The sequence below is a fragment of the Xyrauchen texanus genome, chromosome 41 (genome assembly GCF_025860055.1).
Source record: "Xyrauchen texanus isolate HMW12.3.18 chromosome 41, RBS_HiC_50CHRs, whole genome shotgun sequence".
Lineage (NCBI taxonomy): Eukaryota > Metazoa > Chordata > Actinopteri > Cypriniformes > Catostomidae > Xyrauchen > Xyrauchen texanus.
Genome location: NC_068316.1, coordinates 22825703 through 22846469, shown reverse-complemented (window position 1 = coordinate 22846469; position 20767 = coordinate 22825703). Strand labels below are relative to the sequence as shown.

Sequence of the window (20767 nt, the reverse complement as noted above, 5' to 3'; positions counted from 1 at the left end):
TTTGCTTTCAGATCTCCTTTGGTGATGAGCTGGAGTGTGGTGTTGCTGACCCAGGTCGGTTGTTTAGATTTCGGCTGTTTTCGGAGAACTTTTTCGTTTGCACCTACTGTACGAGTGCAGCATTCAGTGCATTTGCTCTCTCTTGAATTTTGTCTTGTGGTTCTTGGATTGCCACTTCATCAAAGAGGGGTTAAAATAATTTTTTCACTTCCATGTTGAATTTGTGTTTGAATTTTGGTATTTTCAATTTCTCGTACATGAAATTGCATCTAGCATTAGGTGGTGTCTTGCTAGATCTCAGCGCAAGCTTGAATTTGGCACTCACAATCTTGTGTTCTGATCCGATGCTGCAGGTGTTGTATGCACGACAGTTCTTTAAAGAAGTCCACCACTTTATGTTGAACAAAATGTGGTCGAGTTGGTAATATTCACCTTTTGGCTTCTGTAGGTGCGCAGCCTTGTCGGTCGGTTCGGGAAGCAAGAGTTGGCTGGTCAAAGACTTGCCATTTCACACATGTGAATCATTCATGACCCATTATCGTTGGTTGTCATATGATAGCAGTGACCGCCTACATCTCTTGGGTTTGTTAAATGTCTGTCGTTACCAATTCGTGCATTAAAGTCTCCTGCAAGAATGGTAATCGCGTGTGGTGGAATAGACTTGGTTAGCTCAGTTAGGTCATTGTAAAACTCGTCTTTGTCACGTTCTTCGACTGTCTCTGTTGGGGAGTACGCTGAGACTATGCATACTTTTGGATTGCCCTTGATATGTACGATTATTATGCGCTCCAATATGACTGTGATTGAGGTGGTTAACTGAGCAATCTTGCTGTTGTACAGAATGGATACTCAATGGCAGATGGATGATGAGTCTGAGTGTGCCAGTGTCCAGTTGCTGCATTGTTTGTGTTGACTATAGCCCACCGTATCTGATGTTTTATGACGGTGCTCTTGGAGTGCTACGATGCCGATGTCGTATTTCTCGCATTCGGCTATAATGTGATCGATTTTGTTCGTGATTGGTTCACCTGTTTCATGGCTGATAGTATCGTTCAGCATTCTCACGTTGTTGGTGGCCACAGAGAAGTGCTTGTTTTTTGGTTTTGGTTTTCCAATCTTCGCATATTTTTCAGTGGCTGGCAGATTGGTTGAACAGCCAACACAGACGTTGATAACCTGGGCCAGCATGTTTAGAATTTGGTTGCATTTTCATATTGTTTATACTATGCATATTTTCCTTATTCCAAGTAAGACCATGATGGGATACGAGCCCTCATGCACAGACTAGCAGTGGGTTTGCCTTTCCAAGGTCTCCTTGTACTTGCCTAGCCCTACCCTCAAAAAGCCTTTCTAGGGTTAAACCTTGTACTTGCCTTAATGAAGTTTAGGTATTACCGCTGTGTCCAAGTAGTACTCACGATAGTTTCTCTAGCTATCGGTCCCCATAACCATATTGATCAAAGATCTTCTGGTAGGCTATCCAACAAGACCCTATCGGATCAGTTTAACGTCATAATCAGGAGATGATATATATATATTAAGCTTTATGAATGTAATTTTTTATATATATTACACAATTAAATTAGTTATGAAATAAAAATTGTTTAGATATATTACATATTTGCAGTAAAATATTTCTTGAGGGCAGGGTGATTACATTTATGTTTTATATATTTTATAAAATATTTAGATGGTATGAAGCACAATTTTAGGATACCTGACAAAATGTACTGTATGTTACCGTACTAACAACTAGCACTATCGTACATAGTTTTGACAGCGTGTGCAGTAGCCACAAAAATAAATAAATAAAAAAAACAATTAAGGGTTGTAAATGCAGGGCATCGGAAGATAAATAATCCAAGCAGTTTTCAATGAATGCTTGGGAAAATCTTTCAAAATGTATTAAAGACTGAAAACAACTGATGCCACACTGTGGAGTGTATTAAGCAGCACATTCCCAATTAACAACATCCAAGAAAAAGCTTGAAGTTTGAAGAAGAAGCTAAATATATTTTTTACATATTTTTAAAAGAAGCCAAATCTGTGTTGGTCAGCCCATTGTTCAAAAGGTCATTGCAAAACATGTACTTTGTAGGAATTGGCTTCAAATCAAACAGTTTCTTTCAAAAATATTCTAAAAAATATTTAAATACCTGATAATCATGAATGCGCTTCATAAAAACACATGGGAATCATCCATTAAAATCGCTTTTTGGCACAATATTACTTTGCGATTGTGTTAAGATATTTACTATGGATAACTTCACCACTAGTTCACCACTCAGATCTGCGTGTATTCCTGGACTTAATATCCTGAATATGATGTGAAGAATAAAGTCAGAATATGACATAAAAATGCCAGATGGTTTAAATGGCCAAACAACATGTGAGCATAGCATGTGTTCAGTTCTGTGATCGCACATATGTACGGCAGATATGTGTGTCTGCAATCTAAATGAAAGCAGGTGAGATCAAGATCATTCTCAACAGATGCAAGAAACACACCAGACCTTAGTAAAGCAGAGCAGTGCCACCCCACTGGCTCTTCAAATCCAATAACAAAACATCAAACATTATAGAAAATCGAGTCCATTCCATAGAAATCGAATGCCTTCGAATAAAGGACAAAATTAGTACATGAGCTGTAATTGTTTGCATATGTTCAGGTAAAGATGTGCTGGTAGGATGTAATTACAGATGAAAGATCAAACAGTCTGTCCTCCAACATATAAACATGGTATGCCCAAAAGAATCTGCCAAGTTAGCAAAGCTTATAAAGGTACCTGTGGCAAACTCCTTAAAAAAAGTTAGCAAGGGATACTGCTTTATGTTTTGGTAGATGTTGCAATGAAAAAGGTAAAGAGAAAAAAAGAACTTAATAATAATAGTTAATAGGCTGTGCTATATTGTGGATATTGTCAAAGCTCAAGGGCGTTGTTGTTACGAATGAGGTCGGAGTCAGACAAGGGATGAGGATCCAAATGCGGGTTTATTGATAAAAGGAAACAAACAGGCATGAACAAACAAAACTACCACGATGGGCAAAATGAAAACAGAACACGAAAACACAGGAACTGGAAACACGGGAACACAGGTATGGGAGCAAGCATAAACTACGCACAACAACATTCAACGATAGACAAGGACTGAAACAAAAACCAGGATATATATACATGAACATAGAACTAAGGGGCCAATGAACAAACAGAACACCAAACAAGATAACGAGGGAAGCAACAGAGGCAAATGGCAAGTTAACGAGGGACAGGTGAAAGCAATGACGGAAAACACTAACGCTAACAAAGAGACTATGGAGTTACATACGGGACAAAAGTGAAAACTAAGGAATGCAAAAAGTGACAAAAATGGTAAACAAAAGGGCAACGGTGGAACAAGACAGTGTATACATAACAGAGTCCCCCCTCAAAGGATCGGCTTCCAGACGATCCTAAAAAACAAAGACAAAAGACAAAAAACCCACAGAGAACAAAATGATGGCACCGGGGGCAGACAGGCAGACCAGGGGGGGCACAAGAGTAAGGAGGCAGTCCAAGGGGCACAGAGGGCAGGCAGGAAGTCCAAGGGGGCACAAAGGGCAGGCAGGAAGTCCAAGGGGGCCACAAGGGGAAATGAGACAGTCCACAGGGGCACAAAGGGAGATGAGACAGTCCATGGGGGCACAAGGGGCAATTAGGCAGTCCACGGGGGCACAAGGGGACAGGTTTAGATGGCCCCGGGGCTGCCCATAAGGCAAGGGCCGGTTCAGGGGGCCTGGGAGGAGGCCGTGGGCCAAGGGCCGGTTTGGGGAACCTGGGAGGTGGCCACAGGACAGAGGCCGGTCTTGGTGGTCTAGGAGATGGCCGTGGGGCAAGGACCGGTTCAGGGGGCCTGGGAGGAGGCCACAGGACTGGAACAGGGTAAGGAGGCCTGGGAGGAGGCCACAGGACGGGAACAGGGTCAGGAGGCCGGGGAGGAGGCCACAGGACAGGGACTGGGTCAGGGAGCCCGGGAGGAGGCCACAGGACAGGGGCCGGGTCAGGAGGCCTGGGAGGAGGCCACAGGACAGGGACTGGGTCAGGGGGCCTGGGAAGAGGCCACAGTACTGGGACCGGGTCAGGAGGCCTGGGAGGCGGCCACAGGATGGGAACAGGGTCAGGAGGTCTGGGAGGAGGCCACAGGACGAGAACAGGGTCAGGAGGCCCGGGAGGAGGCCACAGGACAGGGACAGGTCTAGGAGGCCTGGGAGGCAGCCTCAGGACAGGGACAGGTCCCGGAGGCGGAGCTGAGAGGGGCTCTGGAGACGAAGTTGTGGGAGGTTCTGGAGGCCCAGGAGGCAGAGCCAAGGGAGGCGGACCCATGGAAAGCTCAGGAGGAGCAGGAGGCAGAGCTGAGTGAGGCTCTGGAGGCTCAGGAGGCGGAGCTGAGGGAGGCGGAGCTGAGGGAGGCTCTGGAGGCTCAGGAGGCGGAGCCATAGGAGGCTCAGGAGACAGAGCTGAGGAAGGCTCGGGGAGAAGAGCCGTAGGACGCTCTAGAGGCAGATCCCTAGAAGGCTCTGGAGTCTCTGGGAGCAGAGCCGTAGGAGGCTCAGGAGGCGGAGCCGTAGGAGGCTCGGGGAGAAGAGCCCTAGGAGGCTCGGGAGGTGGAGCCGCAGGAGGCTCTGGAGGCAGAGCCGCAGAGGCTCGGGGAGAAGAGCCCTAGGAGGCTCGGGAGGCGGAGCCGTAGGAGGCTCGGGAGGCGGCGCCATAGGAGGCGGAGCCGTAGGAGGCTCGGGTGGCGGAGCAGCAGGAGGCGGAGCCGTAGGAGGCTCGGGAGGCGGAGCCGTAGGAGGCTCGGGAGGCGGCGCCGTAGGAGGCTCGGGAGGCGGCGCCGCAGGAGGCTCGGGAGGCGGAGCCGCAGGAGGCTCGGGTGGTGGAGCCGCGGGAGGCGGAGCCGCAGGAGGCTCGGGAGGCGGAGCCGTTGGAGGCTCGGGAGGTGGAGCCGTTGGAGGCTCGGGAGGCGGAGCCGTGGGTGGCTCGAGAGACTTGAGGGGTGGAGCCCTGGGAGGCTCGAGAGGCTTGAGGGGCGGAGCCCTGGAAGGCTCGAGAGGCTTGAGGGGCGGAGCCCTGGAAGGCTCGAGAGGCGAAGCCCTGGAAGGCTCGAGAGGCTTGACATCTGGAGCTCTGGGAAGCTCGGAGGGCGGAGCTCTGGAAAGCTCAGGAAGCTCGGAAGGCGGAGCTCTGGAAAGCTCGGGAAACTCGGAAGGCGGAGCTCTGGAAAGCTCGGAAAACTCGGAAGGCGGCGCTCTGGAAAGCTCGGGAGGAGAAGCCTTAGAAGACCCGAGAGACTTGAGAGACTTGGGAGGCGGAGCCCTAGGAGGCTCAAGAGACTTGAGAGGCGGAGCCCTGGAAGGCTCGAGAGGCTTGAGAGGCGCTGGCTCTAGGACGGGCACGACCACTGGCGCTGGCTCTTGGGTGGTCACGGCCACTGGCGCTGGCTCTTGGACGGTCACATCTACTGGCACTGGCTCTTGGACGGTCAAGGCTACTGGCACTGGCTCTTGGACGGTCGTGGCTACTGGCACTGGCTCTTGGACAGACATGGCTACTGGCACTGGCTCTTGGACGGTCATGGCTACTGGCACTGGCTCTTGGACGGTCAAGGCTTCAGGCACTGGCTCTTGGACGGTCGAGGCTTCAGGCACTGGCTCTTGGACGGTCACGGCTACTGGTACTGGCTCTTGGACGGTCGAGGCTTCAGGCGTTGGCTCAGGGACGGTCGAGGCTAAAGGTGCTGGCTCAGGGACGGTCGAGGCTACAGATGCTGGCTCGGGGACGGTCGAGGCTACAGGTGCTGGCTCAGGGACGGTCGAGGCTACAGGCACTGGCTCATTGACGTTTGAGGCTATTGGCACTGGCTCACTGACATCTGAGGCTACAGGCACTGGCTCACTGACTTCTGAGGCGACAGGCTCGCTCACAGTGACATGCGTTGGTGCAGGCTCGCTCACAGTAACATGCGTAGGTGCAGGCTCGCTCACAGTGACAGGCGTGGGCGCAGGCTCGCTCACCGTGGAAAGCGTGGGCGCTGGCTCGCTGACCGTGGAAGGTGTGGGCACAGGCTCGCTGACCGTGGAAGGCGTGGACTCTGGCTTGAACACCGGGGCAGGCGTGGGCCGGAAGGCGGAAGCCCATCTTCTCTCCCTCCTCCGGGCAGACAAAGAGGGACGCGCTGGCTCGTGGAAGGCGACTGACGTGAGGGTGAGCTCGTTGACAGGTGGAGTTGGTGTTACAGGGGGCGCCGGGGGTGGCTGAAGAGACACCACTGTGGACGGTGAGGCAGGGTCCTTCTCAGCAATGTCCACCGCGAGCGGTGAGTCGCACACCAGTAGGGTCGCCACCAGGAAGTCGCGGAGGGTCCAGTCACGCGTCGCCTGTGGCAGCCGCTCCTTCAGTGCAGGGTGCAGATTGCCCCTGAAGAAGACCACCAGAGTGTAGTCCGGGAAATCCGAAATACTCGCCAGCTTAAGGAAGTCGTGGATGTGGTCCTCTATAGGGCGGTCTTCTTGCCTCAAGCAGAGCAGGTGGTAATTTGCTTGTTGAACCGCTGGATCCATGGTGGTCTATCGTTCTGTTACGAATGAGGTCGGAGTCAGACAAGGGATGAGGATCCAAATGCGGGTTTATTGATAAAAGGAAACATACAGGCATGAACAAACAAAACTACCACGATGGGCAAAATGAAAACAGAACACGAAAACACAGGAACTGGAAACACGGGAACACAGGTATGGGGGCGAGCATAAACTACGCACAGCAACATTCAACGATAGACACGGACTGAAACAAAAACCAGGATATATATACATGAACATAGAACTAAGGGGCCAATGAACAAACAGAACACCAAACAAGATAACGAGGGAAGCAACAGAGGCAAGTGGCAAGTTAACGAGGGACAGGTGAAAGCAATGACGGAAAACACCAACGCTAACAAAGAGACTATGGAGTTACATACGGGACAAAAGTGAAAACTAAGGAATGCAAAAAGTGACAAAAATGGTAAACAAAAGGGCAACGGTGGAACAAGACAGGGTATACATAACAGTTGTTAGGCATGATGAAAATAATAAGTACTGAACTTCGGAATTCTTTCAGAACTTAAACTGAAAGACAAATGAATATTTAAACATATTGTGGCAGGGAATTAATCATCGCTTTTGACATACATAGTGGTTTTAGCTGTAGATTACATGGCATTCCTTATTTTGCTGAACTCTTGCTGTGAGAATGACAGAGCTTTGATTTTAAGCGAGGACTGCCACCTCTATTTTTTCTGTTCTTGTTCTGAGCCCTACTTGATTGGCTGCAGATGTTTGCATAGAAAAAAAGAGAGCTTCAAATAGTTACAACCTGAGATGCTGCTAGATCTGAGAGATGTGATAACCTCAATGCAACTTATGGAGTAAACACATGTTTTTTGTAACTGTACTGTGAGAGGGGGAAAGTTTCTAAGAAATGCTGCTTCTCCTAGAGAAGAGAAGCTGGACACCCTATGAGTACATAAGGTTAAAAGGTTCAAAAGGCTAACAGCCAATTTTTGCATGCCCACTTTATCTATTTAAAAGCAAAAGTAGCTTAATGCCTTCAATATGTGTCAGATGTCTCGTATCTGTTATTTACTAAGCACATGTCCACAAACACACACTTCACACACAAACTTTAAAAGACTTTGGCATCCAGATGTCAGCTTGACTTTGTCTGACAATGATAAAACATGAAAGAATCTTGACTTAAAAATGTCATCATATAATATTCATATTATATGCTTTATTTTTTTTTTATACATATTAAGTTGTTAAAGTAACAGGGAAAAAATATGTTACTTTACAAGAAGAGACAAACATTTTGCCAGTGCATGATATCGTGGAAAGAGAGACTCGCTGATTTTGACAGCACAAAACAAATGGCAACTGTAAACAAAAATAACAAACACATTCTCTCCTCTTTAACACTTTTATGACGCTTTCATCAGTAACACATATTATGATTTTTCGCCACCTTATGAAAAAGCAATCATTAGTTAATACACTTTCAAATAGTTAAAAATGTCAATAAACTTTGACTGATGTAATTTTTCATATTAATTTTTGAATGTGCGTGAACAACTGATAAGTTGTGATATGATGTACAATATCCGTTTGTTAAAGGAATATTCTGGGTTTAATACAAATTAAGCTCAATCGACAGTATTTGTGGCAAAATATCGATTACCACAATAATAATTTAGACTTGTCCCTCCTATAGGTTAAAAAAATATAGGTTACAATGAGGCATTTACAATAGAAGTGAATGGGGCCAATTTGTAAACGTTAAAATACTCACTTTTTCAAAAGTATAGCCACAAGATGTAAACAATATGCATGTTAACATGATTTTAGTGTGATAAAATCACTTACTAACCCTTTCTGTGTAAAGTTATAGCCAATATTACAACTTTGTTGCCATGATGATGTAATGCTTTAAACCCTAAAACAACTGTAAAAAAATACAATTTAAACAACTTTACAGCTCAAATAAAACACGAGTTTTAACAAAAGAACCAATGTAAGTGCTTTTATAAAATTATAAGCTTCATATTTTTGCCTTTAAACACTCCAAAAAATTACCCATTCACTTCTATTGTAAGTGCCTTACTATAACGTTGATTTTTTGCCTTTTTTTAAAGAAAAGGAGGGACGAGTCGAAATAATTTTTTTGTGGTAATCAACATTTTGCCACAAATGCTCTCAATTGAGCTGAACTTGTATTGAACCCGGAATATTTCTTTAATGACTTATGTAATGTACCAATTTACAATAATGCTGTGTTTGTAAACAGAAGTTAACTTCATTAGTTATCATGAACTAAGAATGAACAACACTTATTCATCTTGGATAAAAGTTAATTTTAACACATACTAATACATTTTAACATTAAAAGAAGTATATGTTAACATTAGTTAATGCATTATGAACTATATTAACCAATAATGAAAAACAGTATGTTTTAGAAACTGACATGATTCATTGTTAGCTTATGATACCTACAGTAATGCATTAACCTCAGTTTAAAGTGTTTATTGACTGTACAGAATCCTGACAAGATCTCACAGTATCTGAAGAGAATAGAAACTTCTCCCATTCACATAAAGAGAGAGGCACATTCAATTCTATTAGTAAAGAGCCCAAAAACAGAACAGTCAAATATGAGTAGGCTATTTCTTTCAAACACGTGTATATTAATCCTTTAATTGAATAGTAAATAAAATCTGAAGCTATTTTTTGACAAATTGCCTGCAGCAATAATGGATGTATAAGCTACTCCGGAAAGTTATGTGACGGTACAGAATAAAGTCGGCAAATTATTTGACAAATCAAGAAGCAAGGGCTACATATCAATCCAGTGTTTTTAATAAATGATTAACCAATCATAACAAATCATAATATGACATAAAAAAGCCTGAGTCTGAGAATAACGGTGCAAGAATCAACAAGTGCAAATGTGCTATTATTGCGTTATTATGCTGTTATTATGCAGTTTTCTTATTAAACACACACAGTCAGTGCTTTTACTACGTCTTGTTGGTAACATCTTTTACCGGATTAACAGACCGTTTATTGACGGAATCCTAGAAGAAAACTAGAAGCCGACAAAGAGAACTAAAGCGGACTTACCCTGAGTATAAACGAAGACGCAGAAGTTGCAGGAGAGAAGCAAAATGATTATCTCAAAACACACATACATCTTATTGAAATCCTAAAGTGCATGGTGGACTCAAACGCAAACGAGACACGAGCTCCATGAGACCATCTCTCCTAGGAGTTCATCTGTGTGTGTCTGCGGACAGGCCGCGAGCACAGAGGAGACGCGGAGCGCGAGCGGAGCTGAAGATCTGAGCATGTGCGGATAGATCACTGCTGAGAGGAGGGCTGGGTTATCGGAGCCATGAGAAATCACCGCACTTATACCGTTATGTGCCCGAGGGGTGGGGTAAGGGAACGGCCTCATGAGGAAAAAAAATGTCTTACAAAACTTCAAAATATGAGGCATTTATTGCACTTCAGCAGCCCTAGCTAAGACTGATATTAGACTTCATTAAAAGTAATATAATTCCTTTTTTAAGTTGGAATGAAAACCTTTGCATTGATATGGGTTGGGAGTAATGGACTACATGCAACGGGATTAAATATTTAAAATACAAAATATTAGTAACTGTGTTCCACTACAATTACAATTTAAATAATTGGTAATTAGAATACAGTTACATTCAAAAGTTATTTTGATTACTGAAGAGATTACTTTGCATTTTATTGATTTATTGTTCCATTTAATGTTTAGTCCTTTCAGATGGAAAACATTTATACACATAAATGATGTGATCCAAAGTGCATTTGAACAGCGGTGAAACACTTTCTTATGATGTGTTACATTCATACGAGCAGACAGAGAAGTAAGTTTGAAGTAAGTTTGAAGTAAGTTCGGTGCAGAAGAAATAGAAATAAAGCTTGGGTACATTGTCAGCTTTACGCTATTTCTAGCCATTTTGCATGTGCATGTTACACAATCATATTTTTTTATCATGAAGATTCGCGTTGGATCATAATTTCTTTTTTTTTCTAGTAAGATCTTTGATATTAAGGCAAAAATCGTATTCTTGATAATAATTTTTTTTTATGTTTTCGTGTAAAAATGTCTAAAATCCTTAAAACAAGATCAGTTTGATTGATCTTTGTTAGAAACAACACTGCATTTAGGTTTTTCAGAGAATGTATTTTTAACATGTATTTTGTCTTACTGTACTGAGTTTTTACTGTCAAAACAAGTGAAAAAATCAACCAGTGCTGAAGAAGTAATCCAAAGTATTTAGAATACGTTACTGATCTTGAGTAATCTAATGGAATAAATTACAAATTATATTTTACAGCATGTATTCTGTAATCTGTAGAGGAATACATTTCAAAAGTAACCCTCCCAACCCTGTATATTCTCAAATGAGATACAGAACTGTGAACAAACACAAAGGGACTAATGTTTAGTCCGTCCTTAATATAAGGCCCAGGGCTATGGCACAAACCCACCACGGCTATTCTTGTCCATTAAATGGATGAGGCAGCCTAACATGTTCATTTAAAAGCCAGACATTTGGTCAACTGTTCAACACATAAAAATGGATAAAACAAAACAAAAATAACAGATCAATCAATAAACACAATTCAACAAAACCGTCTCGAGACTGATTGGAAATAACACAGATCCAGGTATTGTTCTGCTAAGGGCTGTCACATCTGTATATGATTCACATGACATGTCAAACCTTTGACCCTGTATCCTGCTCTTGGGCCATTATGTGCACAATCATATTAGAACACAGATGTCCACTGTGGTTTTTCATCTGCATATTCAGTGGAGAATGGAGGGTAAATATATGATCCTTGACCTTATCACAATCAGAAATGATTAGTCAGAAGCTGCCCCTTAAAAAAAAAAAAAAGAAAGAAATGGGAGAGATGGAAAGATATGCAAAGATATGCTGCAAACAGAGGGCTAAGATTATATCTTTGGGCTATCAAGGTTGGATCAAGCCAACATTATATAAAGTACATACACATATAATACATTTCAGGCATTTACCTCCAAGGTTCACCTCATTGCTACCAGTGAACCCATAATTTAAATCTGCATTGTGCTATGGCGTGCAATCCTGAGGGTACAACATGTGCTACTTGGTTTGGATTCTAGATGATTATTTTGCTCTTTTGGGCAGGCCACTTCATCCAAATAGCTGTTCATCTAGGTAATGACAACCTATTTGAAGCTGAACATAACCAAGATATCTTGAGATAATTACAGTAGGTGTTCCAAAGTAAGCTAAAATTAGGAGAAAATTTGAGACTGTTATTACTTTTATTGTTGTGAACGTAAATAACTAAGTTGTATTTAATTAGGTTACTTTACAACCTCTATGTAGGAATTGCCATTTGGTCCCTCCTACATCAAGGGTCCTTCTGTCACATCCTACGTTGTACTTTAATTACTACTCACAATCAAAAAATGTGGCTTTGTTGTGGCTGCATACAAGAATTGGCTTGAAAGAGGCAAAAGACCATCAGGAAACGGCACTAATTCTCCAATGTGGTTCACACATGCATGGTCGCTCACCCTTAATGGGTAGAGGTCTGCCATATGAAGTCCCAACTATATTTAGCCACACAAACCGCAAATGAAAGTCAACTGTAACCTTCATTATCCTAATGAGCCTAAACTCCCTAATTCTTAGTTCCCTAATCATAGAGCCCTGTGCTAATGAACACGCAGCTGGCTCTATGTGACATACTGAAATGTCAAATTAACAATGGTTGGAGAGAAAGTGACCTGGCGCACATAAAAGGCCTCCTGTTGGGCAAAGAGAGCAATGATCCATGTGTAGTGTTCAAAGCAATGTGGAAGGCTTATATCATCATACTATAACAAAACTTACAAGTATATATTTGTGGTTAAAAAATGTAATTCATAAAGGAAATTCTGTAATTTATATTGGATAAGGTAACAAGGAAAACAGCAGCTAAGAAGGGTGGTTAGGACCATGACATGACTATGGTCGGCAATAATAATACAATTAAAATAAAGATAAAATAGGAGCATGACTGCAAAAACAGGCCATACATATAGTAAAGAATCACTTACAAATAGTATACTATAGTTTATTGCAAAATACCATATTTACTACACTGATTGTTAAAATAAATATTTGGTACTGATTGAAGTTACCAATAAATAAATGAACAAAAAACAAAGAAACAAAAAATATCTTAAAAATGACAAAAAGAGAGCAAGAAAAGTAATTTGTCATTTTTATTTCATAAGCGTATTTGTATTAATTCTAAATAAAATATTACATGCAAATTGTAAGGTTTACAATTTTACATCAAATCTGATGAAAATTTGGTATGAAATTTAAAGTGTAAAATTTTTTATATATATATATATATATATATATATATATATATATATATATATATATAAGAACTATATCACAATTCCAGTGGGTCAGAAGTTTACATACACAAAGTTAACTGTGCCTTTAAGCAGCTTGGAAAATTCCAGAAAATTATGTCAAGCCTATAGACAATTAGATAATTAGCATCTGATAGGAGATGTACTGAATTAGAGGTGTTCCTGTGGATATATATTAAGGCCTACCTTCACATCATGGGAAACCAAAATAAATAAGCCAAGACTGAAAAATTGTGGACCTCCACAAGTACCACATTCATCTGTACAAACAATAGTATGAAAGTATAAACACCACTGGACAACACAGCCATCATACCGCTCAGGAAGGAGATGCATTCTGTCTCCTAGAGATGAACGTAGTTTGGTGCAAAAAATTCAAATCAATGCCAGAACAACAGCAAAATACCTTGTGAAGATGCTGGAGGAAACAAGTAGACAAGTATCTATATCAACAGTAAAACAAGTCCTATACCGATATAACCTGAAAGACTGCTCAGCAAGGAAGAAGCCAATGCTCCAAAATCACCATTAAAAAACGCCAAAAGGGTGAGGCTTTTAAGCCGAAGAACACATCCCAACCGTGAAGCATGGGGGCGGACGCATCATGTTGTGGAGGTGCTTTGCTGCAGGAGGGACTGGTGCACTTCACAAAATAGATGGCATCATGAGGAAAAACAATGATGTGGATATATTGAAGCAACATCTCAAGACATCAGCCATGAAGTTAAAGCTCGGTCACAAATGGGTATATCAAATAGATAAACATACCCCCAACGTTGTGGCAAAATGGCTTAAGGACAACAAAGTCAAGGTATTGGAGTGGCCATCACAAAGCCCTGACCTCAGTACGATAGAACATTTGTGGGCAGAACTGAAAAAGTGTGTGCGAGCAAGGAGGCCTACAAACCTGACTCAGTTACATCAGTTCTGTCTGGAGGAATGGGCTAAAATTCCAGCAACTTATTGTGAGAAGCATGTGGAAGGCTCCCCAAAGCATTTGACCCTAGTTAAACAATTTAAAAGCAATGCTAACAAATGCTAACAAAGTGTATGTAAACGTCTGACCCACTGGGAATGTGATGAAAGAAATGAAAACTGAAATAAATACTTCTCTCTATTATTATTCTGACATTACATGTTCTTAAAATAAATTTGTGATCCTAACTGACCTAATATATGTATGATAATCATCAGACCATGCAAATAGATCCCATTTAAGGCTCTAAACGTTTCTGTAAGTGCTCACTGTTTACAACAAAAACAATTTTTTGTATATCACACAACATTTCACTGTAGTGAAAAACAGACATGTAAATGGATTATAGGAAAATAGTGTGACATAACAGTGTGGCAATGCCAGTCTGAGGGTGGCAAACCTCACCATAGTGCCCTCAAAAACAGCCAAATCCCATGCCAACTCAACGGCCAACAATTTAAAATGGTTCTCTCTGCCCCCTCCATGTTCCATGTTTAGGAGGTGCAAACTTTCCCAATAAATCACAGTCCGTTTAGCAGGCTGAAATGCCTCTATTACAGTTTCAAGGTTTACCGCAGATGCCATTTCTGGTTCAGAAATTGTATTCATAACCACACAAAATGGTGTAACATTTGGGTTCGCCTAAGGTCAGGTTTCCCAGAATCTTTGTAAATAATCTGCAAAAGGAAAAATATGAGTATTCACAGAATTGCACATGCATCTGAGGTTAAAATGATCATGTGTTGTTTATATCATAATGCAGATATTTCATAAGCAATGAAATGACAATGGGACTACTGTGATATTGGCTATGAACTAAAGAATCAGTTTTTACAGATTTGATTCAGCTCAGAGGCATCAGGCTAAGCATAACACAGGGGATCAACAATAAACAATGGTGAGCAGGATTCAGAGGTCGCATTTTCACTCAAAAATTAAATGTTTACTCCATTGAGGTTTATGTTTATTGTTGGGGTTTAAGTAAGGTATTACATCATTTACAGCTAAAAATACAACTCAGTTTTGGCACCTCCACAACAATTCCAGCTTTGGCCACTGGGAGCAATGGTTCGCATTTCAGTAAGTGGTTCCAAATTCAGCAGCAGAACTCTCCTCCTCATGTTGCTGCATTCACAGTGTGACCAGTCTGTTAGGCTTGTGGTTTTCAAAACATTGTGGCATTTTATTGGTAGGTATAATGTAAACAAACACTGGCATGGAATAGAGATCACATTTTGAAAAAAAGAGTTTTATTTAATAGACAAAAACACTGCTTAAATTTCTTCGTTTTAAGAAATTCTATAGAAAATGGTCTTGTGAAGAACTTATGAAGACAAGGCATTCGCATATTGAATAATCTAAAAACTGTAGTTTGAAAAATGTTGTATGAAAATAGTCAAGAAATTGCATGATATTTCATTTTGAAGAGCTGGAATTATAAAATACATCTTTATCCTTAGTCACTTTAAATTTTTGAATGATGTGCAGCCACTGTATAAATAAAACACTGAAATTAAATTAAATACAAACAGAATAACAAACAAATAAATGACGTGATTAAAAAAAAAAAAAACCTTGGTTGTCTTGTAAAATCAACTCCAAAAAAATACAATATGAAAAGTACAGTGCATCAAAATGTCTTTAAAACAATACACTTTATTCTAGAAAGATGGCATTGATTGTCAGTTCTTGTGCCAAAAGCATGAAGTTTTGGTCACTTGGCTTTTGGGCCTGCTGAATTTCTGTCATTGCATCTCTGTCCAAACAAATGTACATCTTCCAGTTTGTTGAAAGCTGGAAACGAAGGGTTTTAGTATCTGTAATACCATCTTCTGTGGCGATACTGTGCCTTCTGGAGTTCTTCAATGGTTTTGTGGTCGTGGGTGGTTTCGATGCACAGGACGATGAAGTGGTTGGAGCAGCTGCGGGTTTGTTGGTTAAGTAAGCCGCTGTAGAGGAAGGATGCTTGACCAGTGATGGCCATGTCACCAGCTCTCCAGGACTCACAGTTCAAAGCATCAAGCCGCTTGCCTCTCTCTGAAGAGCCATGCCATACAGCCTTTTGAGGCCTGCACACACAAATATGCACACACATGAATATAAATTGTGACAAGACAAAACATTTATGGCTACCAACATATCTAAAACTCTAAGTACTTGAACTAAAGATGTGCAAAACTACATATTTTAAATATCAACTAGTCGGAACATAAACTTAGTCAACATACTCAGTCAAACAACTGTCAGGTACTGCAACACTTAAATACAGGTAGATGTACACACCAGTATATGCTTTAAATTTGTATCCTCCTCATTAATTTAACTGAAGACAAGGCACGTTAATGTGCCAAAATAGACAGTGATCTACAACTGCTGGTCTATGGAGAACCAAATAACATATCTGGATCTCCCAAAGAGAGGTAACACACATTTAATGGGTTTATTGGAATTTATTTATTATTACAAAATTTAATAGCCCACAGAAAGCTTTTACCCCTAAATCCCTCCAAACAAACCCTGTAATCAAATATTCTAGGGCTGTATTTTTAATATGAAATATATAGGTAATAATAAGCTTGGATAAATGCATTTCAGTCTACTTTATCACTGAAACATTTGTCTAAAACAGACAGCCATCTAGCACGACAACTGAGGTATGTCATGCTTATTAAAGCCCTTAAAATAGCCTTTATGACACGCTAAATGTTGACAGGTCTGTGAAATGTCTCTTTCTGTTACATCCATTCATACCTCTCCTGAAACCCGAGTCCCTGTGGGGGCCCAGAATACGTCCCACTTCACAAACAACCCTAAAAAGGCTACTCGCTAACCACAATTGCTGCTACGCTGTCACTGCCTCATCTGGTGTTTCGTACAACAAGCTATATTTACTGCATGAAGTATAAATACACATAAACAGAGAAAGACATTTAAAAATACACGGGTGGAGAAATGAGAAATGAAAGAGAGAGGTGTAGCCGCTGTCGTCTGGATTGTGGTTAGGCCATCCTCTACTTGTTCTACAAGGACGTAAGCTGTGTTTGTACTCTGAGGAAGAGGCAGTCCCGCATCGGGGCTTGGCAATGCATTAGACTCTGCAAGGGCTGTCCACAAATATGGGGGCAATCCACATGTTCTTGGAATAGCAATGATCACGGCATGCTGAATGTAGCTTTTGCTCTTTTGCGCTGCATATATCACATTGTTTAAGCAATGGTATATTCACAACCCAAGATATTATTTCTGACAAGCATGTTAAACAAAAGAAAGAAAGTCATGCAGGTTTTATATAACATGAGTGTGAGTAGATAATCATTTAAATTTTTGTGTGAAATATCCCTTTATGAAATGAATAAGGTAGAATGATATGACTGAACACTACTCATGGCCCGAGACATCTTCGCTTTTTAACTTATGAGTGCAATTGCTTGCCTTAAATGCGTATGAAAGAATTTCTTACAACCAACACAAACCACTGAATCTTTTAAGCATATGATTGGATCAAGTTGTTGAAGTATATTCTAATTTGACTCTTCACTGACCTATTTATAATGTTTTACAAAGTTTTTATTCATTTCAGCTGAGTAAATGATGTGCTGACAGGCCGTGAGTGCCTTCAATGCTTAACCGATTGATGATAATGTTGATCTGAATCAAGTTAATTTATAAAAGCTTTGAAATGTGCACACACCAGAAGGGGTCACTCATCACATCTCGCCCATCAAAAGAATAAAGAGGGATGCCGGCAGGGAGGAGATGGTTGGAGAAGATACTCTCCCAGTTCTTGAAGAGGACCTCGCCCTACAGAGACAAATCACACAAGGGAATTAATCATTGAATTCCACATATTTCTCTAATTAATGAAAGGCTTTTTGAAAGGGAATTTAAAATTGAGTGTCTAATATATGTACAAATCTGTATATGATATAATACAGTATGTATGAACATTATAATAAATGAATATAAAATCATAAGGTCTATTTATACCAAGAATGAAACAAAAATGCTAAACAAATCATAGACTAAAGGTCTAATCACTCAAAAGAATTATACAAATAGCTGGTATCTTGTTGGCCGGTGAGTAATAAATACAATAAAATAAAATAATTGTCACATAAATGTTTACTCTGTGTGAAATTTTCATTCTTAATGCAATCTATATTGGAACCAACAGTAAATCCACAACCCGTAAGTAAGCATTGTAACTTATTTTATATGTGAAGAGGTTAGCAACAAAACAAAACCAAAAACAACGAAACAAAACGAAATAAATGGTGTATTGTTGAACACAATCTTGTTTGTGCCAAATATTCACTTTTGGTGTGAAAGGGCCTTAAATGTTATGGCAGGATACAGGCACAAGTGTGTATTTTAATACATTACAGAAACTTCTTCAAAACATAATAGAGTCAATCAGTTGCGATCATGATTAAGAATTATTAGCAACAATTATTACCAAGGCTCCATCAAAAAAGATAAATATTATAAGAAATGTTCTTTACCCTTAAGTTGACAATTGGCATGCTTGTACGGTACATTGACTGCACTATATCAATCAGGTCCTGAAGGTGATGAGAGAGGAAGGCCTTGTAATCATCTCGGATGCCCATGGCTTGAGCTTGGGTCTTACAAAGCTTGTTAACTGAATGGATGGAGCCCATGTTTCCTGTCAACGGCGTGTTGAGAGCCACCAACCTGAGCTGTGAAAAAATGAGCAATGAAATATCATTATACATAGATCTACATATACTATGTAGAATCAGATTATCAAATATGGCAATAAAAATGGACCATATCATATAATTTCACTCCAAAACTACAAAGACAATGGAGACAAAAATGTTTTTGGTGTGAAATCCCTTAAAGCTATATTCGCAAACACAGTTTGTTTGATGCTAAATGCCCAAAAATACTTCATACAATTTCGAAGAACGGTGTGACATCCGTTAGAACAAATCTAGCCATGAAGGAGATGTTTTTTTAGTTCATTTTGGTGGATGAACTTGGGTGAACATTTAGGAAAACTTCTTACCAGTTGCTAAACACCTTCTTACAGTGGGAATCCATTCAGAATAAGCTTTCTACCACCACCTGGTTCATTAGCAGCTCTAAACTGCTAAAGGCCGCTGTATCCATAGAATTTCAACAGGCCAGGGCAGGGTTTCCCGATAACATTGCAACTTAAGCTTTAACGATCTTCTTAACTACCGTCGCTCATTATTTTATGATGGAGTAACACCTGTTTCCCAAACCAGCAGGTAGATCGCTCATTATAAACTTGAACTTAAGTGCTTCATTATGGGAGTCTTCCAATCCAAAGGTGCTGATCACTTTGGCCAGTATATGTCCAGGTGTTTGTCTTCTCAAAATGAAAATAAAGTGGAAATACTGACAAACAAGGAAGTTTGTAACCTTGTTGAGGAGCTGAAATGTATTACATAACTATTACAGGAACATGACAAAGAGTTCAAGATGTTGACTTGGCCTCCAATTTCCCCAGATCTCAATCTGATTTAGCATCTATGGGATGTGCTGGATCAACAAGTCCGGTCCATGGAGGCCCCACCTCACAACTTACAAGACTTGAAGGATCTGCTGTGAACGTCTTGGTGCCAGATACCACAGGACAACTTCAGAGGTCTTGTGGAGTCCATGCCTCGATGGGTTAGAGCTGTTTTGGCGCCATAAGGGGGGCCTATATGATATTAGGCAGGTGATTTTAATGGTGTGGCTGATCTGTGTATCTAAAAAATCACCACAAGAAAAAGTACAACAAAAACTGTAAAAAAAAAAAACTTTCGTAAAACTCTGAACACGGTGCCTTGACGTCAGCCGTTATATGATTGGCCAGCGAAGACTCACGTGATCCAAGTAGACCACTACGCTCTCTACAATGATTAAAAACATGGAGGTTGATATCTACTGTATGCGCTAGTGAAACTAGCGTGCAGCCATCTTGTACATTTTGTCTCTGAACTTCTGTTCTAGCGGTCGCTATATAGACATCTGTGGTGTTGATGTCAAAGTAAAATTTGCAGTGAAGTGGATTTATAGGTTGTAGAGTTGTCAAAAGTCATCATGGGTATTTTAAAGTGTTCAGGGGATGTCATAACAACTGGAAACAGAGCGGGAGATTTTAAAACAATAGTACTTCATTCATAAATCCATAAGATCCTACCTTCACACTGTGGACAGACTGATTTCCTCATTGCTCATGAAACTCCACAAGACAACACAAAGTCATTAAAAATATCTCTGTTTGACACCTCTGACTAACTTCTCATGTCATTCACCCCTTGTGTTATAGTTAAGGTGGCGGATTTTATGCGTGTGAAACCAGGACGGGGGAAGGGGTGCTATATTTATATACACACATACATGTGAAACTTTTTAACTGAGTGGTTAAAAAAGCATATTTTACTGATCTAGTGTGAATTCTACTCATAGAATCACATTAACGTCTTGAGCATCCTCGTATTTAAATGTACTTCTAAACGCCTCCCACAGCGGTGTGGCATGTGTCTGAACGTTTGCAAACAGTGTACCACTGTTTAGTTGTTTCAACTTCTTTTTACCCCTGAACGAACAAAAAAGAGGAACTTCTCCGGAAGTAAACTGAAGCCTTAAGGATCAAGGAAGAAAATTATTATGTTAAACATATGTAGACTTTCTCCGTTTCTCTTTTTAAAACATTTCTTTAGAATGTACAAATTCTAACATTATAAGTGGAATTCAGTGAGAGAAAAACACTACAAAA

The 20767-nt window shown here is 40.8% G+C and overlaps 2 protein-coding genes across 4 annotated transcripts in view; both read right to left on the bottom strand.

Annotated features, from left to right (window-relative positions):
* The window catches only part of LOC127634586 (reversion-inducing cysteine-rich protein with Kazal motifs-like), an 89883-nt gene extending 79935 nt beyond the window's left edge, over positions 1–9948 (bottom strand). Inside the window, exon 1 of the mRNA XM_052114202.1 lies at positions 9695–9948. Coding sequence (XP_051970162.1) covers positions 9695–9764 — 70 coding nt within the window. The 5' untranslated portion in view covers positions 9765–9948. The remainder of the gene's footprint in view (positions 1–9694) is intronic.
* Positions 9949–13060: 3112 nt separating this feature from the next.
* LOC127634047 (collagen alpha-1(XV) chain-like) overlaps positions 13061–20767 on the bottom strand; it is a 116043-nt gene continuing 108336 nt past the window's right edge. For 2 of the 3 annotated variants that reach the window (XM_052113445.1, XM_052113447.1), the window contains 3 exons: positions 18513–18710; positions 17702–17811; positions 13061–16079 (listed from right to left, as the gene is read on the bottom strand). In XM_052113445.1, the coding sequence (XP_051969405.1) occupies positions 15821–16079; positions 17702–17811; positions 18513–18710 (567 nt within the window). In that variant the 3' untranslated portion in view covers positions 13061–15820. The remainder of the gene's footprint in view (positions 16080–17701; positions 17812–18512; positions 18711–20767) is intronic. The other variant, XM_052113446.1, reaches the window with a different exon arrangement.